Consider the following 26,371-nt stretch of genomic DNA (forward strand, 5'->3'; position numbering starts at 1 on the left):
CACAGGATCTGGTAGCATCTACATTAAGCGCTCGTAGGGATTGGAATATGATATTCCAGAAGGCAAAAGATCTTGGTTTACAACCAAGAATCAATTACCCAGCAAAACTGAACATCCTCTTTCAGGGGAAAAGATGAATTTTCAATGAAACAGGGGACTTTCAAACTTTCCTAACGAGACGACCAGAGATGAACAGAAAATTTGATCTCCAAGTACAGGACTCTGGTGAACCATAGAGGGAGTGGAAGAGAGGGACTATGAGGAACTTGATGATGTTGAACTGTTTGTCTTGCACGGGAAGAAGATATTGATAACTCATATGAACTTTCTCATTTATAAGAGCGGCTAGAAGGAGCATATATAGACAGGACATAGGAAGGAGTGGAATATAATGGTATGATGTGGTAAAGGGATGGAGTGAAAGGGCAATGGGGGGAAAATACTGGAAGGAAGGAAAAGGAGATGAAGAAGAAGCTGAGAGATTTCACATAAGAGTCAAAAAGAAAGCTTTTTCAATGGAGGGGAGGAGGGAAGGAAAGGGGGAATGAGTGAATTCTCATTGGAAAATGGCTTAGTGAGGAAATGGCATACACACTTAATAGGGTGAGGAAATCTGTCTTGCCCTGGAGAAGGATGGGAGGAAAGGGACGGGATGAGGGGAAATGGGGGGAGGGAAGGGGGAAATAGGTGACAGAAGAGAGGAAAAATCAAGGGAGAGAACACTCAGATGCAACACACTTTTGGACAGGGCCAGGATGAAAGGAGAGAGAGAGAATAGAATAAATAAGAGTGGGAAGGAATAGAGTGGAGGTACAGTTAGTGATAACAACTGAGGGAAAAATATTGAAGCTACTTCTCTGGTGGATTTATGATAAAGAAAGGAACTCACCCCAGAGACAGAGTTGGAATCTGAATACAGACTGAAGTACAATTTTTTTTCTCTCTCTCTATTCTTGAGGTTTCCCATCTTCTTGGGGGGGGGGGGTTATGTTTATTCTTATGTTTACACTTATAACATTCAATTTACATCAATGTATAGCATGGAAACAATGTAGACAGTTCCAGACAGCCTGGGGGGGGGAGGGAGGAGGGGGGAAAAATTGTAGAATTCAGAGCCTTGAAAAAAATGATGGGTACAATTTACTATTGTATATAATTGGAAAACAAATAAAATGTTTAAAAAAAGGGAAAAAAAGAAAATAGAAGACCCTGTTGAAATTGGTGAGTTTCACCATTCCAAGAAACAGGAAAATATTCTAACTTGGATGATATTCCATTGTGCAAACAGAACCCTTGCAGGCAATCTGGACCAGTTTAGCTAATGCCAAAAAAATCATAATCAGTTATATAGAAAATATTCCTGAAATGGAAAATAAGAACTAATCATATCTCTAACAATACAAAGCATGTGTATAGATTATATATGTGTGTCTGGAGGTCTGCGCATATATATATATATATATTATATATATATATATATGCGCAGACACATATATAACCTAAAAATAAGGTAGAGGCAGATATAAGATTTTGCTAAGCAATTAAAAATTTAGGCAAGCTCTTAACTTCAGGGCTGGATATGGCAATCTAGACTCTCCAAGCACAACCAGGAGCATAATGAGGGAAGAAGACTCTAGAACCTGGATGAGTCTGTGATCTTGCCCATATGATTCAGGCCATGGCCTGAATGGGGCCTGTCTTCCCAGAAATTCTCCAGAGGGACTCCACCCAATGTGCCAGATCCTTTTTCATGATCTGTGGGGTCAAACTCAAAATCTATCTACATGGATCCCTTCAGGCACACATGGACTTAGAAAACCACTTATTAACATACCTATGTTTTATTGTATTTTTACTTTTTTTTTTGCTTTCCTTCTAGCCAACACTGCAGATGGGGTGTGGGTATCAATGAAAACACATGAGATGACCATCAATTGTCCATCTGATAGCAATGTGGACAGTCTCTGTTCTCTCTGGTTGCTCTGACGAGATCCTTCATAATACTTCTCTTGACAATTCTTGCTGTGGAGTGTGTTCGTGCCCACTATGGGCCTCCTCCACTACCCCAAAGGCAATTCAGCCCACTTTCCTCCTCCTGCTCAATTCTGATCCCAGTTCTTTTCTCATCAGCAGTATTCACACAAAATATCTCTACAATTGGACCAACTCTGCGGCATCCTTATCACAGATGACATGAGGGAGGCCTAGAGGTAGGTGAACCTAATCCCCATTAGTGAATCTGGCTTTACTATCTTCTGGGGCTTGCTGCACACAGCACAATGAATTTGCAAATAAGAGAAAATGGAAGATCTCACCCTTCAGAGGGAATCCTTTGACCAATCTATTTGACCAATCATGACAATGGCAAAGATTTTTATCAAACCTACATTCTTCTGCTGTATCCCATTTAATACTAATATTCAGAAGGATGAATAAAATTATCTTCGCTAATGTATCTCCAAGGAGTCTTATGTATTTTGGCATAGGCACAAGAGAAACTTTGCTAGACAAGACTCTAAAAAGTGGTGCTTGCTTTGAATCAGATGGGTTGTAAATTTTTAACAAAATAAACTTAAATAAGCACAACAGGATATTCTATTTTCTGTTCTTGAAGTAAATTATGTGACTATAAAGCTGAAGTCTTCTGCATGAAAAGAACAAAAAAGCATTGAGTGAGTGTTAGTTGGATACTTAACACTGGTCCCTGCCCAGAAGGGCGACAACAGATCCAAGGCAGTAATGGCCCAGGAGGGGTGACCAGAGCAACGGGATAATCAAGGCAATGATCTGATTGTAGTTCTCAAAGCTGAGGGGGAGGGGAGACCCAATAACAGAGCAGAAAATGGCAGGTGCAAGTGGAAGATGCAACTTCTAAGGGAAGTCTCTGAAAGTTCAGTTGGACATCTGAGCAGAAGCAGATTAAGCAGCAGGGTTATGATATTCAGAACAGTGTTTGTGGTGGGCAGCTAGGTAGCACAGTAGATAAGAGCACCGGCCCTGGAGTCAGGAGGACCCGATTTCAAATACGGCCTCAGATACTTAATAATTGCCTAGCTGTGTGACCTTCAGCAAGTCACTTAACCCCATTGCCCCTTATATAAAATTATATAAAAAAACAAACAGAACACCATTTGCAAAAGCCTGCCAGTTCCCTTCTTATATCTTCATCAAAAAAGTGGTTGTTTTTTTTTAAAATAGTAGGTATATGGATTTATAATAACTGACATTTTCTTGGTTGCCTTTTTGTTTAGCAATAAGATCTAATATTTTTGTGGATATTTCATCTCTTCCCAATACCTTAAGAATCAAACTTTCCATGACATTTACACTCCCTGCAATGAACTTCCCCATGTATATTGAGTATGGCCTGCTTGCTCTTCTTAAATTTATTTTCCTCAGTGACAAGTCAACGACATTTTTTGTTTCCTTTATACAGCACATCCAGGACAGTGATGTTAGAGTGCACATGGGGAGGCACTATAGTCCTTGATGTTAGAGTCACTTATAAATTTGTAAGGATCATTCATTTTTTTACCTGTTAATCTTCATTTAGTTTCATCCACAAATGTCCTGGGAATGACAACTTAGTTGGAATGCTTGCTGTTTTCTATCAAATGATTTTTCTCCACTGTTTCTTCTTGTTCTTTTAAATGGTTTTTATTGCTATTTTGTGCTTCTTATATCACTATAGTTATCCCAAGTATCCTTCTCCCTTCCTGAAAGCCATCCTATATGACAAATTGTGGGGGTTTTAGGACAGAAAAATCAGCAAAATTGATCAATTCAAAATTATGGACCCAAGAGAAACTCTCTCCACAAAGGGCTAAGTTGAAGGCATATTCTCATCTCTCTCTTACTTTGAGTCCTTCTGGATCTTTATAATTATGTTAACTTTTTTGCTCTTTGTTCTTTCCCTTCACATTGTTGTAACCACTGTGTAGATTGTTTTTTTTTTTTGATTCTGATAATCTCTGCATCAGTTCATAAAAATCTTCCTTTGCATTTGTAACACACATTCTTTCTTATAGCACAATTATGTTCTATTCTGTCTGTACCACAATTTATCTAATCATTCCCCAAGTGAAGGTTATCAAATTATGTTTCCACAAAAAATGTGCTGCTATAAATATTTTGGATTATATAGGGACTTTTTTCTTATTGATGGCATCCTTGAGGCATAAGCCCAGTAAAAGAGTGAATGGCTATGGACATTTTAGTCACTTCATAATTAATTCTAATTTGATAATTCTAAATTGATTTCCAAAATGGTTGTATCATCCATCAAAGATTTCTTAGTATGTCTTTCCTTCCACAACCCCTCCAACATTGACTGCCATTTTTTTTTCATTTTTGTCAATTTGCAGGGCATGAGGTGAAACTTCAGGGTTATTTTGATTTATATTTATTTTATTAGTAGCAATTTGAAACAGTTTTTCATGTGATTATGAATACTTTGCAGTTCTTTTGTGATCTGGCAATATCCTTTGATAATTTAATCTATTGAAGAATGGCTATTAGAAATATAAACACATACACACACCCTGTTTATCTATTTTAGATACCAAACTCTTTTCAGAGAATTTTTCTTTTAGGTTTTTGCAAGGCAAACAGGGTCAAGTGGCTTGCCCAAGGCCACACAGCTAGGTAATTATTAAGTGTCCGAGACCAGATTGGAACCCAGGTACTCCTGACTCCAGGGCCAGTGTTCTATCCACTAGGCCACCTAGCCGCCCCAAATTTTTGAGTTCCACAATTTTTTTTTTTAGGTTTTTGCAAGGCAAATGGGGTTAAGTGGCTTGCCTAAGGCCACACAGCTAGGTAATTATTAAGTGTCTGAGACAGGATTTGAACCCAGGTATTCCTGACTCCAGGGCCAGTGCTTTATCCGCTGCGCCACCTAGCTGCTCCTTCAGAGAAATTTAATAAAAAAATTTTTCCCTCATTTGACTACTTCCCTTCTTATCCTAAATCATTATCCTAGATGCATTAATATTGTCTGGGCAAAAGTGTTTCTGTTCCAAATAATCAGTTACCTTGTTTATCTTTTGTAATTGTTTGTATCTCTCATCTTTTAAGAATACATCTCTAATCCATAGCTTTTAAGATATATATGTTTCTCTTCAAAATTTTTTTGATAGTAGGATCTTTAATATTAAGGTTGCACATATATTTATAAGGTTACATATATTTGGAATGTATTGTTGAATAGGGTGTGAGGTGTTGATCTAAGTGTAATTCCTGCCGGACCACTTTCTAGTTTCCTCTCAGTTTTTATCAAATAGGGAGTTCACCCTAGATAACTCATGTTTTCTACCATATTAAACACTGGGTTATTGAGTTCTTTTTTCCTCGCTCTCCCTTATCTAGTCTGTTCCATTGATCTATTTCTCTATTCTTTAACCAATACCAAATGGTTTTGATATCCCTTGCTTAATAATATGGGCTGAGGTCTAGAAATGCTAGTTCCCCTTTGCACTTCTTTTTCATCATTTTCCTTATTCTTTTAGATATTTTTCAAGTTCTGTCAAGTATCCTTGGTAATTTGATTGGCATAGCATTATTAAAAACATAAATTAAATTCAGCAATATTGCTATTTTTATTATATTGTCACAGCATAACCATGAGCATTGACTATCTCATCATCAACAAAGTAGCACTTTGTAACTGAATCTACAGAAGTCTTTTAGGTACTTTGGGAGGTTGATCCCCAGATATTTTATCATTTTGTAATTATTTGGAATAGAATTTCCCTTTCTATTATTGCTTCTTGTGTTTTGTTACTATCATAGAATAGAAATGTTATTGATTTTGGAGGATTTAATTTGTAGAATGTGAGGGTAGGTTTTATTGTAAGCCTGTGTCATGTCCTTGGGTCCATTAGTACCACTTTGCTGCCAAGTAGCACAGGAGATGAGGGAGAGGTGATGAGTGAGCTTAAGGAGTGAGCTTTTTTTTTTAACCTTCAATTGCAGTTTGCATATCCTAGACCCTGGAGAAAAGTTCCTTTATCCTTAGGACATAATTTCTTTATTGGAAAGATCTGAGAGGTCAGAGAAAAAATCTAGTCCTCTATCTTGCTTCTCACATGACCCAGAAGTTTCAATAGCCTTCTAACTGGTCTGCTTGTATTTCAAGATATTTTCATAACCCCTTGCTATCATCCTCCATAAGATTTTTAAACAAATGTATATCTTGAACTGGTATTATCCTCAACTGCCAGAAGCAGAGATTAAACATTTCCTTGCTAGAGAGTTTTTAGCTCATTTTGGTCTACTCATTATGTCAAGTGATTTATGCTGTTAAAGTTTCTTAAGAAAAAATAGTAAGATGTATTAGGTTATTCCTTTACCCATTTCTTATTTTTTGGCACCAACAGCTCATTTAAATAGGTCAAGATAGAGTTTTCTCAATAGAATGCCATCTTTCCTCATTCTTAATCTTTTTTCCAATTTGTTGATTTTTGCTTTTGCTAGCATAATTCTTTCTTCACTTTCATCACAGTCTCATCTTGATTCTGACTTTCAGCAAGATCACATTAACTCTTTTTTTTTAGGGGTTGTTTTTTTTTTGCAAGGCAAATGGGGTTAAGTGGCTTGCCCAAGGCCACACAGCTAGGTAATTATTAAGTGTCCGAGACTGGATTTGCACCCAGGTACTCCTGACTCCAGGGCTGGTGCTTTATCCACTGTGCCACTTTCCATTCACCTCTTGGTTTTATTTGGTGTTTTCTCCCATTAGCTTGTAAGTTCCTTGCAGGAAGGGACTCTCTTTGTATCCTCAGCATTTAGTGCCTAATTGACTATTTATCGACTAATATTGATTTACTTAGAAAGATTTCTATTGCAGACACAAGCAAACACATCCTCTCCAATTGACTGTGCTCATACATCAATGTGCTTACTATATAGATAGAGTGATTAGACTTAAAGAGCACAAGTTGATCGAAAATAGGGGTAAGTAGGTGACTTCTTAAAAGAGGTTGAGTGGGGGCTGGGTGGTATAGCAGATAGAGCACTGGCCCTGGAATCAGGAGGACCCGAGTTCAAATCCAACCTTAGACACTTAATAATTGCCTAGCTGTGTGACTTTGGGCAAGTCACTCTTAACCCCACTGCCTTGAAATTTAAAACAAATAAATAAAAAAAGAGGTTGAGTTTAAATATCAGAGAGAGAAAGCAGGCAGGAGGAAGAAAGAGCCATTTCTTTCTGCTGTTGTATGGCTAGTAACATCACTGGGATATAGTACAGATTTAACCAGATTGTAGATGAAGACTTCCTCATCCTTGTTGATTATTCCTAACATCAGCATAACACTGGTATGAGCAGGAGAAAAGTAAAGCAAACCAACTTATTTTGAACTAGAGTTCATAGGAATTTTCTAGGCACAGAAGATTTGGACAATTATGCTCAAATCAGAAGCAAAATAACTAGCATTTAATTTGGAAATGAGATTTATTCCTAGTATGCTTACATTTTTACACAGTAAACATTACCTTGAATTCTGACAACCATTCCTCCACAATCCCTTTTTCTGTCGTCAACATCTTTCCACATCTGTTCAAAGCCTTTCACCTAAAATGAATGGATAAAATTGATAAAGTTGAGTGCTTTTCATATAGCCCACTGATAGTACAGACCATACAACAATTCAAGTTATCCAATTCCAATAATTATGCCATGTTATGAAACATAATTACCTAACCTCAAACTACTTCCCCACTAAGACCTCATGTACACATAATCCCTGGAACTTTTAGGTCAATCCCTCAGTATATGTATGTTTTGTTTTCCCCCATTAGGATGCAAATTATTTTAGAGCAGCAACTCTCTTTACTTCCTATTTGCATTTCCAGAGTTTAGCATAGGTCTTTACACACAATACTTAATACTTAAGACAAGTTTTTTCCTATGCATTCACTATCAAGATCAATGTATTTATGTAAAAATGTAAAAAAGCATCAGAGTCACCATGCATAATCTGATTCCAAAATTTTTCAGTCAATTTCAGTAATAACAGCTGCATGGCATATGAGACATTTATTTTTCTTTATAATTTAAAAGTTTTAATTTTCCAGAATTTTAAAATTCCAGGATTAATTGGAAGTTTAATGGAAATGGTAGAGGAAAAAGTAGAGGAAAAACTCTAGAAGTATAATTGTATTAAAAGAAAAATATTTATACAAAATTGATTTTCAACAAATACTAATGAAACAACATGTTTCTAAAACAATATTCTATTCTTTTATGGCAGTGAAAACATCTTGAAAAACACATTGAAAGTACTCTAGAAAAGAAAAAGGACTTCTAGAACCAGAAGCTATGAATTATCTTTTGTCTCACATGTGCCTCATTACCACTGAACTCTGTTTTTGAAATTAACTTTCCATGGGAATTGTATCTGGGGGACTAAGTATTCCACAATTTAGGAGAACATTTATTATACCAACTGTTTTTCCTATACCATCCTAATAAATGCTTTTTTGCTAAAAGTTAACTAAGAGTACTAGCTTCTGATTAGAGAAAAGAATACTGGATAGGGTTTTTGAGCTTACAGTGTCAAGAGGTATAGCTCCACAGGTTTACCCCCAGAATCCAAGGGCAGCAGCCAGGGTCTGAGCTTCCTTGCCCAGGGGTCTAGGTGCAAGTTCTAAGTGTAACCCAGAGAGAATCACTAAATAAGTTCAAACTATGGATAAAGACTGCTAAAAGAAGAGAGAAAAAAAGCTAAACCAAATCATTTGAATATGGCTATACAGTTATTTGAAGATATGAAGATGAGGAATGGGATGCAAATCAGGTGAATAAAAAAAAAACTTCACAAAGTCCTATTTTCCTAGAACTAAAATGGTAGTTATTTTAAGGCTATGACATGAATTAATGAAAGGTGTTAGTAATAGCTTCCTGAATGTGCCAGAAACTAAGGTAGTTTCTAGGGAAGTAAGTACAAGCCCAAATCATCCCTGCCCTAGTCTAGGAGCTCACTATCTAATGGGAGAGATGCCATGAAAATGACTATTTCAAGAATGAGAAACATGAGCTATGATGGCACAGACCTCAGAGGGCATGCACAAGCTCACTAGGTGATAGGATTTTAGCTGAGACTTAAAGGAAGCCCCAAAAATCAGGAAGAGGGAAAAGAGGGCTAGAATTGCAAGTATGGGGAGGTCTAGGGATTGCAAGTATGATCTGTGAGGATCAGAAGCGAGCTCACTGGATCACAAAGTCAGTGCCAGGGAGTGAAGCAGAAGACTGGAACAGGTCTAGTGGACCAGGTAAGGAAGGGCTTTCAAAGCCAACAGAGCTTTTCTATTTGACTGGAAACAAGGAAGAACCACATCACTTGACTGGTGTGGGGGGATGGCAAGATCAAAGCAGACTTTAGAAATCTCACTGACAGACAGGCAGGCCCACCTGACTGCAGCTAGTACAACAGTACAGGCATGAGGTGATGAGGGTCTACATTGAGGTAGGGTCCTGCCAAAAAAAGGAGAGAGGGGAGAAGACACCAGAGATGTTACAAAAGCGTGATCAGCAAGATCTATCAATATATTGGATGATGGGAGAATGAAAAAGAATGAGAAACTGAGGATGGCACTAAGGGTGGGGAGCTTAGGTGATTGGGAACATAGTGGTATCCTTGACAGGAATAGGGAAGTCAGAAGGAAAGGACTTGAGAGGAAAGACACTGAGTTCAGTTCTGGACATGCTGAATTTAAGATGTGTATGGGAAAAGATGTGAATGGGCAGCGAGGTGGTACAGAGGATAGAGCAGTGAATCCAGAGTTAAGAAGATTTGAATTCAAATCCAGCCTCAGACACTTACTAGTTGTGTGATCTTGGGCAAGTCACTTAAAGTCCTATTTGTCCTACTTCCTCATCAATAAATTGGGAACACCCTTAAGAAAGGAAATGGCAAACCATTCTAGTATCTTTCCCTATGAACAAAATCTATGAAATCAATAATGTCAAACACAACTAATCAACAACAAAAAAAATGGGATGTTCAGTTTGAGGTATCCAATAAATAGGTAGTTGTAGATGTAAAACTGAAGACCAAGAGAGGTTTAGGATTGGATAAAAAGATATACAATAAGTATAGAGATGATAATTGAATCCAAAGAAGTGGATAATATCATGACATGAACAGCATAGAGAGAAGAGGCCTAGGACAGAGTCTTGGGGTCACCCATGGTTAGTGGGCATTACTTGGATGAAAACCAGAGGAGAATGAAAAAGGTCAGAGAATTAGGAGTAGAACTAGCGGAGAGAAGTGTCCTCTAGGTTTCTAGAAGAATGTATATAAAAGAAGAGGATGATCAACAAAGTCAAAGGCAGCATAGAGGTGAAGGAGGATGAGGACTGAGAAAAGGCCATTAAATTTGGTAATTAAGAAGTCACTAATAACTCTGGAGTGAGCAAGTTTAGTTGAATGATGAAGTTAGAAGACTAAAGAAAGTTAAGATAATGGGAGGAAAAGGACTGAAGGCAACAATAGCAAATGGTTTTCTCAAGGAATTTAACCATGAAAGGGAAAGGTTAAATAGATAGCTAGTGTAAAAGATGGCTCATTTCAAGGAAGGAGAAGGAAGGTGGTAGAACATTTGGGGAATAAGGTACAGAATAGCTACTGTGGAGAAGTTAATATACTCTAGCTTTTTCAAAATGAGCAGCTAGGTTTTTTCTCAACCGAAAATTAAGGGAACTAAAGTGATACAATTTGGTTACTCACTTTTCTAGTAACATCCTATAATTTAACTGGGTATGGAATTTCACTGAATCATAGAATTTGAAACTTAGGACTTCAGTGGTCATATTAAAGCTTTATAATTCAGTGGTTGTCTTAAATAGCATATGTAAAGACTCTTCAAAATGTCTAAGACTTCTACCCAACTGTGTGTGGCTCTAGTACTATTAGAAGGCAGAGTTCTCTCTTTTCCTATTCCCCATTGTTATGAGTGGCTTTTGTGAAATTGCTACCCTGTGAAGAGTCTTTAACAATGATAGAATGACAGTAAGAGCTGCAAGTTTCTATACTTAAATGACTTTATCTCACTAGAAGACAAAGCCAAGCTCTAGGGAAGGGAGGGACATAGAGAGGACTACTTACAACCTGAAAAACTTTGTCAAACAGGAATTTAATTCTTACAGGATTTGCTAACTATATTATTGTAAATCATCTTTCATTTTCAAATATGATGTTACTGACATCAACTATTGTAGGTCTAACACAATAAGAAGACAAGACAATTTGTAAGTAGAAACAATCTACAGTCTGACTAAATGAAAGGGGAAGGGGAGGAAGAAAGGTGACTGTGGAAAAGATAGGAATGGAGTTGAAGTTTTTCACTTTTTATTAATAAACAGAAAATTTAATTCTTGCTTTCTCCTCTCTCCAGTCTGAAATAAGTTATTGTTGTAACAAAAGAGAAATGGAAATGATAGTTTATCTAGCCATTTAGGAGAAAGGAAGCAAAAAGAAAAGATGGAAGTCAAAGATTAGGATATAAGAGGAACAAAATATGCAAAGAGGCAATGACAATAACCTCACAGCTATCAAGAGTGAAGTATGGGGGCAGCTAGGTGGCACAGTGGATTGAGCACTGGCCCTGGAATCAGGAGGACCTGAGTTCAAATCCAGCCTCAGACGCTTAATAATTACCTAGTTGTGTGGCCTTGGACAAGCTACTTAACCCCATTTGCCTTGCAAAAACCTTAAAAACAACAAAAAAAAAAGAGTGAAGTATGACAAACTAATACCATATGCATGATTATTTTAATTCAACCTTCCCTAGTAATTTAAATAATTTCAAAATAGATAATGGTTTTTCTAAAATGAGAGCAAATAATATACCCAAAGGGCTATAAAACTGTGCATATACTTTGACTCATAAATACCAAAATTAGATCTCTAATCCAAAGAGATCAAAGAAAAGAGAAAATGATCAATATGTACAAAAATATTTATAGCAGTTTTTGAGTGATGGCAAAGAATTGGGAACTGAAGGAATGCCCATCAGTTGGGGAATGAGTAAGTATGGCATATGATGGTGATGGAATACTATTGTGCTATGAAAAAAATAAAGGGATAGTTTAAAAAAAACCTGGAAAGACATATTAACTGATGCAAAGTGAGTAAAATCAAGGGAACACTGTGCACAATAATGGTAACAATGTTATAATAATCAATTATGGAAGATTTAGCTATCCCGATCAATACAATGACCCAAGACAACCAATTCCAAAGGGCTCATGATGAAATTGCTATCTGCCTCCTCAGAGAAAAATGATAAACTTTGAGAAATAAAGTATTTTTCTTTATTTTTCCTTTTTTTTCAACATGGCAAATATAGAAGTATGCTTTATGTGGCTTATATGTATAAAGGGTATTATATTGCTTTTCTTCTCAATAAGTAAGAAGAGCTGAAGAGAGGAGGACAATTCGGAAGTCCAAAGAAAAAAAATGAATGTTAAAAAAAATTATTTAAAACTGAGGGACATGTCAAGAAAAAAATATGAGAGAGAATGATCAGTTGTTGTCCTTTGTTCTTGAAGAGGACCAAAATGGTGTCACTATTTTCGAGTCAATGTGTTCAATTACCTGATCAGACTAATATGAACTCAGGATGCTCTATCTCAGGAGATCAGGCACAAAGAGACCTTGTGATCATATCTGTGATCAGATCAAATCTGCCCATCTCATTTCTTTTGAGCTGCTTCCATTCTGCCTTTTTCATAGAGCACAGCACCCTCTTTGATGAGGACACACCACAGTCAATTCCAAAATTCATAAGAGAGACTTTGAGAGGGTCCTTATATCACAGAGAATAAACTTGTATCATAATGACATAATCAATCACAAAGACAACCACAAGAAAACAACATGCCTTTAAACTCACTGGGACGTAATATGGAGAAAAAGGAATATCTAAAATATTCAAAGAATAAGAAAGACCTAAGTAGAAGAACTGCCACTATAATGTACCTTAAAAGTGGCCATCCAGCCCCTGCTGGAAGCCCTTTGACAAGGTGCCCCCAACCACCCTTCTGCATGGCCCAGACCACTTTGGGACAACTCCAGGCTAAATTGTTCTCTTTGACTCTTTCCCTTTTTGCTCTCAGTTCTGCTTTCTGGGATCAAATCTAATCCAACAGCTGATATTTGAACAAATAATCAGAATAAATCTAATCCACGTCACACATAACAGTTCTTCAAATACATGAAGACAATTATGTCAGCCCTAGATCCTCTTTTCCAGGTTCAACATGTGACTCTTCACCATCCTGGCTGCCCTCTTCATGGCACTCATCATTCAGCAAGGACTCATCAACATTCTTCCAGAATTGACCACAGAACTCCAGAAAAGAACTGAAGATGGAAGAATGGAGAGAGGCTCTCACCTCATTTCCAGAAGCATTAATTCAATCCAAGATTGTGTAAGGACTCATGTTAAGCTAGAAGTACAGTCCTTACTAGGTCAGGAGGCAATGAAGTAGCTCAGAGGATAGCATGCTGAGCACAGAATCAGGAAGACCTGAATTCAAATTTGACCTCATACACTTACTTGCTGGGTGACCCAGGGCAAGTCACTTCACCTTGTTTGCCTTAATTCACTGGAAAGGAAAATAGCAAACAGCAAACCTCCAGATATTGTGCTAAGTGCTATGGATACCAAGAAGCCTAGATGCAGCAGAGGGAAGGAAGGAGAACACTTCCACTCAGAGAGAACCCAGTGAAGAGCCCCGAAAGAGCAAGCAAGACCTGTAGTCTCTCCTCCCCACTGATCAGGGGGATGAAACATCTCTGTATAGGTGATTTCCCAAATCTCTCTATCTAGAGTAGAATACAGAAAATTCTCAGTAGAGAATGCTAATTTGGGTGTTGTCAAGAGACTGGAAGAAATCCAGGACTTAAAGAGTCATAAAGCCTGGCTTCACATTCCAACTGTACTATTTAGTAGTTATGGGACCTTGGGAAAATTATGTCATAATGCAGATACTCAATTTCCTCAAATATGAAATGAGGACAATCTAATACCCACCCTCCATAGTTTAGAAAATCAAATGAGATCATAAATCTGAAAGCATTCTAAAAGAATCAGCTCGGTGATGCCACAGATAGAGTTGGACCTGGAGTCAGGAAAACCTGGGTGCAAATCCAGTCTCTGATGCTTACTACCTGTGGGATCCTGGGCAAGTCCCTTTACCTCTGTCTCCCCAGGTTTCTCATCTCATCACAATAGCAGCTTCTTCTCACAGCTGATGTGAAGATGAAATGAAATCGTGTGTGTAAAGTGCTCTAGATCCCCTTATGTGGTGCCTTGCTCTGTGTCCCCAACACAGTGCCTGGCAAACCTCATGGATGTAAGATTGGCTGACTGATATTTAAAATAGAAAGTCCTAGACAAATTTAAGTAAAAACTGATGGCTGGCTGTTCCTCAAGGAAATATTGTAGCATGACCAAGTTCTTTCAATGCATGATTGTTTCTTCTTCCCCCTTTTCCCACATCTTCACCATATCACCTTATGGGATCATAAGGATGACACCTCCACTGACATTGATAAGAATCCTTGAAGATTTGTAAAGCTCTTTCCATACTCACTGATTTCACAAAGTGCCTGTCAGGGAGGTATTCCTGCTATTCACTTACAAGGACTCTGAGCCTGAGAGTCTCCATCCACTCCGCCAACAGCTAGGAAGCCCCTGAGGAGCCAACAAGGGCATGAGGCTGTGGTGGCCAGGGCATGGGGCTTACAGGGAAAAGCCAGGTTTTCCTTCATCCTGGCCCTTCCAGAAACTGGCCAGGATCCCCTCCTGGAGCCCTGTGTCCTCCTTTCTTCATCCTATCCCTGTTAGTGGAAAATACTTCTAAAACCCTCAACAAGATACATTATTATAGATAGCTCTTTATTTTGTGGTGCTTGTCATCCTCACTGAAAAATTTCGGTTAATTTTTATTTTTGATTTTTAAATGAATACAAAATAAGAAAAGATATATGAACAGAAAAATATGAGGATTCATAATATGGAGCAAAATTTAAAGCAGACCTAAAGAAAGTTTTTTTAAGAGAGTGTGAGGGATTTCAAATGAAAATAAATGCTGTAAAAATTGGTTAAGCCTACTCTACAAATCCTAATTCTAGTAAATTCTCTTCTACTTACTTATGCTTTTCCCCATTATAGGGCAGGGCACAAACTGTCCCAATTTCTCCACCCACCTTTTCACCTAACTTCAAATCAATCAGAAAGCTACTTTGTTTGGGATACTGCTTGCTATGCTAAGTTTTGTGATCTCCCCAAATTCCCTTCAACAAATGAAATCACCACAAGGTAATCCAACAGGTCTATCCTTGATATCTTCTGCTTTTTCAAGAATCCACATCAGAAAGGATTGAGTTAGAGGGGTTGTCTAACATACAAGTCAAGTAAAAATAGCTTCTACAGCTTTCTCCTAACAAACTCTGCTGAAAACTCTCCAGACAGAAGAGTTTTCACAGCTGCCACTGAAGCTGCCTATTCTATTTTAATTATGAGAAACTTTTTCCTTATATTGAACTAAAATGTGTCATAGAATTTTCTCAGTCAAAAAATATTCATCTAAAATTGCCGGTTTAGTACCTTTAAAAAAAAGATGCAAATAGCCTAAAAGAAAATTGGAATCATGTTTTTAAAACACAAAAATTATTGCCCAAGAAAGGGAACTGCCTGGGTTAATTGCAAAAGGACTCAAGTCACAAATCCCTACTCTGCTATTCACTAACTCGGTAACAACTCAGGTCCCTTTTCTATAAAAGGAAAGATGCACCAAATGATATCCAAGGTTGCTTTTAACTCTAAACCTCTAAGTCTATAAAATAACTGGGTTAGAAGCTGTCTAGGATAAGAACTACAAGTGATAAGATGTTTAACACTTTTGAACAACCAATTTTGTAAAACTTTTCAATAGGGAAAACTTCTTAAGAAAGCGTGGAGAAAATGCAGACATTAAAATGGAATCTAAAATATGAATGCATCATGGGAAAAAATAGGAACTTCATGAGAGAGTTATAAAGTTCTCTTTAAAGGCAGTGTGGCAGAAAATGTTAGGTGATGCAGTCCTTTCTCATGAACAACTGTCTTACCTATCACAACCCATTGTTTCTCACAAAAACTTTCCTTCTAATGAACCTGTCCCATCCTCCCAAATGAGTAAGTGACTAAAATGGTCACTCTGGACAACGACAACATGAATTAGCAAAGCAAACCACATGCTCAATACAAAATAGAAGCAGGGATTAATAAACTCTGTAATATCTACCAGCTCTCAGCAAGGGTCAAGCACACTCCTGCAAATTCATCTATAAATGTTTTCTTAATCCATTAATATATATAGAAAACCAGAGTAAATATTGATTTTGGAATTTTGGAAAAGTTATAAATATCAATTAAATAAACTTCCATCATCTCATGTGAAAAAATTTGAGAAATATTATTCATTGTGAATATTTTCTTCCTAGGAACAAAGGAGACATAAAAAGAGGTGCTTGTTTCTTACGGTGCAATCCATTTTCTATTTCCTTTTTAGCTGTTCAAGTTTCTTGGGTTTCTGAAGAAGTATTCTGTGAAGTTAATGATTTTTTCTATATTTTTCAATTCACATGAAAATATTTCTATATTAGCTCATCTTTAAATCACAACCATCTTCGCTTACTGTATACCTATTCAATCAATTAACAAGCATTTATTAAACACTTACTAGGAACAAGGCACTGAATAAAAAGAACAATTGAAAAACTGTTCCTGCCTCCAGGCCTTACCAAAAAAGAAAGAACTTCTGCCAACAAGAAATTTACATTCTAATCCAAGAGAGGATGATGTATAAAAAAACATATAAAGTATAAGATAAAGTGAATCAAAACAAATAGGTGCAAAAAGGGAGGTGCAGGAGATGGTACTTGAACTAGAAAATAAGCCTCAATTTCCTTTTCTGCTGAATGTTGTTGTTTGTCCTTCCATCTGGAAGAGGCCCATGACACCAGGAAGATGCTCCCAGGTGAACTGGATTTAAATAAGCGGGGCTGTGCAGAGCTACTAGTCTCACTTTTTCCTCCAGAGTCAACAGAGTCTGGATGACTTGAAATAGCCCCAGATGTAGAATGAGAGTAGAGCTAGATGATCTAGGAGGTCCCTTCTCATTCTAACTATGAGAAAGTAACAAAGCCTGAGGATCCCAAAAGAAACATGTTACACACACATCAAAATGTATACTTTGTCCTCCATGTGTCTACTTTTATAAAGGACAAAGATGTCAAATTTTGAAAGACTGATTTCAGTTTTGGTAATATAAGTTAGAAAGTTTCAAACAAAAAAACTGTAACATTTAAAATTTCATCCTCCTGAGTAAATAAATGAAATAGGTAATGACACTGATTTATCAGCCAAGAAGGAAGCCACCAAGAAACCAGTTTATCTCCTTTCAAACTAGCAATAATTAAGAGTACTGATTTTTAAATTAATGCTACTAAACTCTATTAAAACACTAATTTGAATTTCAATTATCAACTACAAGTTGTTTATTTGGTGAAAACATAATGACTTAAAACTATCACTCTCCATTTTAAATTCAATTTTCATGATGTAAAAAGTATTTGTATGTATTGAAATTTTATAATTTATATTATGAAAGCTTTAAATCATTATTCAGAGTTATCATTTCATCAATTATTTTAACTAAAGCTGTTGTTGGACATAACCTTATAGAAAATGGTCTTTTTGAGATAAAGGTTTCAGTTTAGATGACAAATTCATATTTCAGAGCAGGGTGTTTTAATTTTTCAAAATCTGATAAGTGATAAAATCAGAAAATGAGTAAAATATAGCTTCATTTCTAAAAAAGTAAACTTGAGGCAGGTATCTGAAGTCATTGGGGAGGGTAGAATCCTAGATATAGGGACTGCAGTGACCTAAGCAATCTCTTCTGAAGTGACCTCTGGATACTACAGTGATCACTAGGGGAATCTAGTTCAATCCCCTCTTTTTTACAAAATGAGCAAAGGGAGGTGGAAAGATGCAAAATATCTTTCACTCTCTTCTTCCTCCCTCCTCTGCCATCGAATGCAGCCTTTTTTTCTTCTCTAACACTGATTCTCAATTGAATAGTTGGATAAAAATTGTGGAACATCTTTCCTAAGATTGATATCACTAATAAAAAATCATTCATATTGTCTATTTGTTAAATAAAACTAAATTTTAAAAAATTTAGTTTTAAATATCAGACATGTCCTTCAATACAAAAGTTATTTTAATAAATCTGTTTCAAAATGTTATGAAAATAAAATGTTTTAAAGTAAAAATTAGAACATTTCATTCAAACATAATTTAAAATGCCTATCAAATTTCAAGACAGAGATGTACAGCAGGCAGTAGGTACAATGAAACTATAGCTCAGAAGAGATATTAGGACTATAAAGATTGGGGTGTCATCTGCATAGAGGCAGAATTCATAGAAGCTGATGAGATGATCAAGAGGATATAGAGATTGAGGTGGACCCTGACAAGTTCTGGTATATACATGAATGATGATACATGGATGATAAACTAGAAAGGTAGATTAAAGAGTGGTCAGGTTAGTTAAGAGAAGCAGCATAGGAGAGCAGGGTCACAAAACCCAGAGAGGACAAGATGGTCAATGTTCACTACAAAGAGGTAAAAAAAAATAACCAGATGGAGAAAAGAACATTGTTTTTAATAACCAAGAAGTTCCTGGATTCCATATTCCTGAGGAAAATAAGCAGAAGATGGGGATAAAGTTTTGTTGGATTTTTTTTTTATTTTGGACTATATCCTCAGTTATTTTTATGGTGTTTAAGAATTGGAAATTGAGAGATTGGAGCCATCAATTGGGGAATGGTTGAACAAATTGTAAAAGATTGTAATGGAGTATCATTGTGCTATAAAAAATAACAAGCAAGATGATTACAGAAAAATCTGGAAAGACATGTGAATAATGCTAAGTGAAGTGAACAGAAACAGGAGAATATTGTAACAGTAAGAGCAATGAAGAAGTGTACAATGAAGAACTGAGATTCACTTGGCTATCCTCAACAATACAATGCTCCAAAATAATCCCAAAGGACTCATGATGAAGCATCCTGTCTGCCTCCCTGATAGATTGAATATAGACTGAAGCATGCATGCTACTTTTCACTTTCTTTCTTTCATTTTTTTCTTTTATTTGAGCTTTCTTGTACAAAATATTTTACATGATTGCATATGTATAAACTATAACAGATTGCTTACTGTCTCAGGGGAGGGAAGGAATAGAATTTGGAACTCAAAACTTTTTTTAAAATGTTAAAAAGTTATTTTAATATGGAATTGGGGGAAAATAAAATTACATATTTTAAAAACACTTTTTCCTCTACCATTTCCTTTCCCCTAATGCCTATTCTTAGACTTCTCCTCTGTAGTAATTCTGTTCTTTGTTGCATTTCAGTTGTTTCAGTTATATCTGACTCTTCATGATGCCATTTTGGGGATTTTCTTGGAAAAGATCCTGAGGTGGTTTGCCATTTCCTTCTCATTTTACAGATGAGAAAACTGAGGTAAACAGGGTTAAGTGACTTGCCCAGAGTTACAGAGTTAATAAGTATCTGAGGCCATATCTGAACTCGGGGTCTTCCTGATTCCAAGCCAAACATACTATTTACAGCACCACTTAGCTACCCTAATTCTGAGTTACCCCTCCCCTTAATCTCTATTTTCTTTGACCCACTTTTTCTATTGTGCCCTCTGTAAACCTCACATAATTGTTAATAACATCCTTTCCTTTTCAACTCACAAATCTTCCATCTTCTGGTTTTAACTTTAGAAAAGGTTTTCCCTTAAAGACTATGCATTCCTTGTCCCTTTGTCCAATGCTGGCCACTTCTCTCATGATCCTGAAATCATAGCAAGAGTCTATTATATTCCTCCTTCATTATTATTTTTCAATAATCCCTCTGCTATCTTTAACAATCATGTGATCTTCATCACTAAAGGGCCTTCTCTTTCCTGAGCCACAAATATTGTTGGAAGAAGTCAAGAAATAGTGCTGTCATAGAGCAGCTAAGCCCTCACCACTTCACAGTCCTCCTTTTATTCATCTCTTTCTGACACATGTCCCTGAACCCTGCTCTTGTCATCTCCCCCAGAAGTTAATCTAGAACCCCATCATTTAGCAAAGAGACTGCCTATTAACCCACTCCAAGTATTCACTAATCTTACCTCCCTTTTGTTCCTATTCCACATCCTTCTCTCTTCAAACCTCATGATAAATATTAGGATTATCATCTGCTTTTTCAGATCCATTTTCTTCTTTCTTCCTTATTCTTTCACATACTCTGAAGATCACTCTAAACACCCTCTCTCTATTTCAATGTCAAAGTGAAAATCTCAGTCCTTTGGTCATTTTGGACCGAAGACGTCCTCATTTGGCTTTTACTTGCTAAAAGCAATACCATAACCAAGGTCTCCTTTTCCACTGATAGAATTTACTTTTTCAGGCTCTCCTACTCCACACCTTCCCCAAATGAAAAATCATAGTTATTAGATCTATTGAGATGGTCTGTGGCTAGCACTTAAAAATCTGCTCACAATTAGAGATTAGTGATCTGCTTCTTCTGTTTCTTCATTCATAATCCAAGGAATGGAAGCTTCCATGGAAGTTTTCCTTCCAAGGAAGGTTCAGGCAATTAAACATAGGTCACTGTGGTCTGCAGTCTGATTTTTAACCATAACACAAGTCCAATGCTTTTTTTAAGCCCTAACCATCTATATTAATTTCATTTTTCTCTTGAAATACAAATCTGAATGACAACTAAGAAAGAAAATTAAATTATTCTGCATCAACAACTTCATAACAATATTTCCAAAATGATGGAAAGGGCTTATTTCAGATAAGCAGATTTTTTTTCTTTGAAGGGAACTGGTTCTCAGATACTAATTTAGAGAGTTCTAACAGAATGAGTGGTCTCTCCACTACCAGTCCAATATTTAATGATAGTATTTGTATAAACCAGCACAATCATTTTCACCTGTTCCCCTATCTTCTCTTTAAAGTCCATCATTTCGTCAAAAGACATGAAACACAGCTGGTTGGTCCTCTTGCCAATTGAAACACAGAATCTTAGAGTTAGAAGGAACCTCACACTTCATCAAGGTCAGCCTGTGCACTGCACAAGTTCAGAAATGAAGTCCATTTAGATAAAGTCACGGAAAAGTCACAGAGCTCATTAATAGCAGAGCTTGAACTAGGCAGGTTTTCTGACTCCCAGACCAGTGCTATTTAAACTAAGACATCTTGCCTCCATTACAATTTTTTTTAAAAAGTTCCCTTTTTGCCTTCATCCAGAATTTAACCAGATCCAGGTTAAGATGATGTAAAAGATGAAAATAAAATATCTGAAGCTATTAAAGTACACACAACTTAACAACCAGAAGGCAACAGTTCTATTTTCCAATCTGCTTTGAAATTTCTACTTAAAATGAAGATATTATATTTTAAGCAATTAAAAAATGATTAGTTCTAATATAGTCATCTATCTCTGAATTTTTTTAAGCTTTCAAGTTTCTTTGTTAAACTTCAGAAACTGCAGGACAAGTAACACTGCATGATGTTATTTCTAGAAATGCTTATCATTGACTATAATACAAAGAGAGAAAAAAACTCCACATAGCAAAAACTTTTTTTTCCAACTGGCATTTTAACTGACATGATAGGTTTACAGAAGGAAAATGACAGTGGCAACCTTTCATTTTTCTGCCACTTAGATGATAAGGACAATTCTTAGTGTTTCAGTTGCTTTCTGCCAGGAAAAAAAAAATGCTCTTTAAATACAGTAGTTTACATCATAATTATTGACCAGATCATAGGAATTAGAACTAGAAGGAAGTTTTAAGATCATCTAGCCCAACCCTATCAATTTTTTAGGTAAAAAAAAAATGAGACCTGGTGATTTGCCTGAGGTCATTCAATGAGTTAAGTGGTAGAGTTGGCATTTAAACTGAGGTACTCTGCTGCAAAGTTCACTGTTCTTTCAATTTCTTTTTTCAATTTCACTTTCATCTCTTTTACCCATTTGAAAGTCTTAGAAATTTGCTCTGATTTCTCTTTTCTCTGATTCTTTCCTAGTTATACCCTCCTTTCTCAACAAAGATGTTCCCAGTAGGTAAGAAATATTTCCCACAATTCTTCAGAAAATATAAATATTGGGGTACTTAATTCAGTGCTGTTTAAGAACTAGAGCTGGTTGGTCTCCTTTGAAAAGCTCACTCATATAGTACAGCAAAAGAATTCTACCAGGTTAAAGATCATGAGGGAAAGAATAATATTCGGGAAATAAGAAGGCTTCAGTTAAACCATTCCAGCCAGGAAAGTAAGGAAAAGGAACAAGAAAAATGAACAAATCTCCCAGATTACTTGCCTTACCTATCATTACTGAATTTTTTTTCCTTCAGAGGACTGAGTTCTCTCCTAAAATTTCTTCACTGTTCTTTCAATATTTTCCTAAGACCCAAAACCAATTTTTAAAGAAAATTTTTTAATAGTCTGGATCCATTATAGTGTATGTGTGTGTGTTTGTGTGTTCAATTTTTACCATTTGAACTGTGAATAAATCCATTCTATGTCCTTAGTACTCAAACATCAACAATAGTGATAATAAATCTTCATTTATATTTTAAAATCATATTAAAGTAGTTAAATTATTAGACTAAGATAAGACTGTAATAAAACACTCCTCAAGATTTCCTGTCTTGTTTAATGGTCCAAAATTCCACTCTCAATATTTAAAGAAGTGAATCATTCATTTGCAGTGTTACTCAATTCAAAAACAGGTCTAATTTGGTAACATCTTCCCAAGGAATATAAATACCTGTTTACTCTTAGAATAGGAAATTCAAATAGAACCATGGACTTCAGCAATGAAATGGGACAAATTGTAATGTGTCTAGCTTAAAGCTAGATTTTCATTTTAATTTACATTATTTTTTCTCTACAGTAAACGCTACCTGGACCAGGCATATACACCATCCTCTCTGTAATCAGTCCACTGGAAAGCACTAGATTGGATTTCCAAAGCTCCAGAAGCTTTTATGCATTGAAGCTGGTTGTTTGGAATTCAGACTCAAGCTGAGAAAGCCTGCTGTGTACTTAGATTCCCAAACCAGCCCACCCAACTCACAATACATAGACACACAGTGCATAGCTGGATATGGAAATGTATTTCACTCTAATGAGTGAAAAACAAGATGGAAAAGGTAGAAAGGAGAATTAGAAGGAAGGTAGAATAATAGAGGAATTAATCCCAAACAAAATAATCTCTAAACATGTATTATAAAAATTTATAGCTCTTTTTGAGAATAAGAATTTGAGAGGTTGCCCATAAATTGGGGAATAGCTAAAAAAATTATAATATCAATGTGATAAAATACTATTGTGCTATAAGAAATTATGAAAGGAATGGTTTCAGAAAAATATGGGAAGATTCAAATGAATTGCTACAAAGTGAGGTGAGTAGAAACAGAATAATGTAGACAATGACAAAAATATTGCAGAAATAAACAACATTAAAAGAATTAGGGATTCTGATGAGCATAATTGATGAGCATGATTCCAGAGGACTACTCATCGAGTATGTTGCCCACCCCCTGAGAAAGAGGTGAAGACCTCAGAGGGCAAAAATGAGACATTTGTGGGGATGGGGGGGGGGTAAGAGGCTAATATGATATTCATTTTGTTTATAACAATAGTTTTGTTTTTCTCTCATTTTCAGTTTGGGCAAGATTCGGGGAGGGAGAAAAGGTGGAATTTTGCTGATTGAAAAATAAACAATTTTTAATGAGAAAAATAATGCATTCAGTTTTAGACATGTTGCTTTTAAGATGTCTACAAGGCATTCATTTCAACATGTCTATTAGGTTAGATAAGAAGATCTGAGGATCATATACATAGAGATGATAACTAAAAACTGATAAGATCACCAACTGAAATTAGTGTAGAGACAGAAGAGATGCCCAGGACAGAGCCTAGGAAGACATCCATATTTAGGAGGCACAAACAAGATGAAGATTCACCACAGAGTATTAAGGAGTGGTCAGGCAAGGGAAGAAGCAAGTATGAGCAGTGGCATGAAAATCTAGAGAAAAGGGAAGCAAGGAGAAGACAGTAGTCTACAGTATCAATAACTGCAGAGAGATCAAAAAGGATGAAGACTGAGAAAAGATTGGCATTTAAGAGATAGATGGTAACTCTAGAGAGAGCAGATTAAGCTAAATGATGAAGTTGGAAGCCAGAATGCAGTTAAGAGAATAAGAGAAAAACAAGGAATCTTGATTGTAGATGGTGTTCTCAAAGAATTAACAAAAGAGAAGAGAGATTTAGAATGATAGTCACTTGGACTAGAAGGACCAAATGAGTCTATTTTGAAGAATGGGAGAGACAAGGGCACATTTGCAGGTAATAGAGAAGCCAATAGACAAAAAGTGGTTCAAGATTAGTGAAAAAAAGCAGGGATGATAAAGGGGACAGTCTGATAAAGGAGACAGGATGAAAAGGAATTTCATGTACATGCAGAGAGGTTTGCCTAGGCCAGGAGATGGAGTTCTAGAGGACACAGCAGAGGAAAATATCTTAGAAAAGCAAAATGAGGAGGGGAAAGAAGCTTGCAATAAATACATAGACAAAGATGTTTTTTAAAAAAAGAAAATTATTTCCCTTTTTCCAAGATTCTCCAGTTCCCCATTCACAATGATATGTACTAATTTCATGAAGTCTTAAAATACCACCAAGTTTTCTTTCTTTATTACAAAGTAATGTAAAAAGAGATACTGGAAAAAGAAAGGAGGTGAAAAACACATCATCTTCCAGATAATGATATGTAACTTTATTCCTTTCCAGGCTACACTACCGACCGTCCACAGGCTTTCTCTATCATGCTATAGAAACCTCTTTACTCTGGAAGCTCACTCTACTTTCAGACTAACTTCTCACATTGTAAGTACTCTCCCTGACTATGGCTGATTCCTCCCAGGACCTTCATTTTAAGGGGGAGGCACAGGTTGCCCATGTCTCACTCCATTCCTGGCTGCACACCTAACTCTCTGGACTTCCTTTACCATGCCCTAGGTACCGCACTGTCCTTTTCCATCCCCACCCTTTACTTTGTATGTATTTTGGTTCCCTGTCTGAGGACACGGACTATCTTTCTGCTTGTATTTGATTTGCAGTGCTTAGCACAGCTCCCAGAACATGATAAGCACTTGATAAATGCCTGTTAACTGCAAAGTATAAATCAATTTTAGAAAACTCTGTAATACTTGCAATGATTCCTCACCGCCACTACTGCAGTGCTCCTCTCTCCAGCACTGCTACTCGTCTAATGAGGTAGCAAGGCTACAAACCAGGGAACACTATTAAAATCAGGACCGACCCAAAGGGCGACAGAAAGATTCGCAGTAGGAGGTCACTGCTAATGATAACTTGTACTCAAGCGGAATAAAAGTCCATTAATGATGAGGTTATGGATGACACCAGGTCAGAGTAAGAATGAGCTTTGAGAAATGAACAACTGGAGTGCTTATGCTCCCAAGAATATTAAGGGAATAAGAGGAAGGCATCAAGTCCACAAATTGTGCCAGGATTTGTGAGGCAGGATGAATGGAATTACTTGTGCACATAAAACATGAGATGACAACATTAGTAGAAAAAGTGCCCAAACCAATGAAATTAGGGCTTTGCCAAAGAACCCTTGTCATACTGTAATGTAGCTTTACTAAAACCAAGACTGACAAGGATGGCGGGGGGCAGTAAATTTTCAGGGAAGGAGCAGTTAGCTGGCCCTGATCATCTGAAGGAATAGCCTTTGCTGTTAAGGTCAGAACAAAGTATAAAAGAGAAGCTAGGAAAGTGTTCCTGAAATAGAGACCAGGAGCAGGCCTGGAGGTTTTGTTTTGTTTTGTTTTTAGGTTTTGCAAGGCCAATGGGGTTAAGTGGCTTGTCCAAGGCCATACAGCTAGGTAATTATTAAGTGTTTGAGACCGGATTTGAACCCAGGTACTCCTGACTCCAAGGCCGGTGCTTTATCCACTGCGCCACCTAGCCGCTCCTGGAGGTTTTCTTGAAGCTAAAATTACTAAAATGAAGCAAAGAATTTTGAAGAGAGTCAAGACTTTGATCTGTAACAAATTTGGATGATATTCCACAGTAAATAATGAAACTTGGCTTAATTGTGAGAACAGACAATAAGGAAAACAACATGAGCAGAGGATGAATTCTCTTGGCCACTGCCCATTATACCAACAGGTATAAGAATGTTCCCAAGATTACACACTAGCAGTTAGTCACCAATATACA

At 36.6% G+C, this 26,371-nt stretch overlaps 1 protein-coding gene across 5 annotated transcripts in view; it reads right to left on the reverse strand.

Annotated features, from left to right (window-relative positions):
• Nucleotides 1-26,371, reverse strand: part of HYCC1 (hyccin PI4KA lipid kinase complex subunit 1) — a 124,032-nt gene that overhangs the window by 49,313 nt on the left and 48,348 nt on the right. For all 5 annotated transcript variants that reach the window (XM_074195462.1, XM_074195458.1, XM_074195459.1 and 2 more), the window contains one exon: nt 7,495-7,573. In XM_074195462.1, coding sequence (XP_074051563.1) covers nt 7,495-7,545 — 51 coding nt within the window. In that variant the 5' untranslated portion in view covers nt 7,546-7,573. The remainder of the gene's footprint in view (nt 1-7,494; nt 7,574-26,371) is intronic.

This window comes from Macrotis lagotis, chromosome 7 (assembly GCF_037893015.1).
Source record: "Macrotis lagotis isolate mMagLag1 chromosome 7, bilby.v1.9.chrom.fasta, whole genome shotgun sequence".
Classification (NCBI taxonomy): Eukaryota; Metazoa; Chordata; class Mammalia; order Peramelemorphia; family Peramelidae; genus Macrotis; species Macrotis lagotis.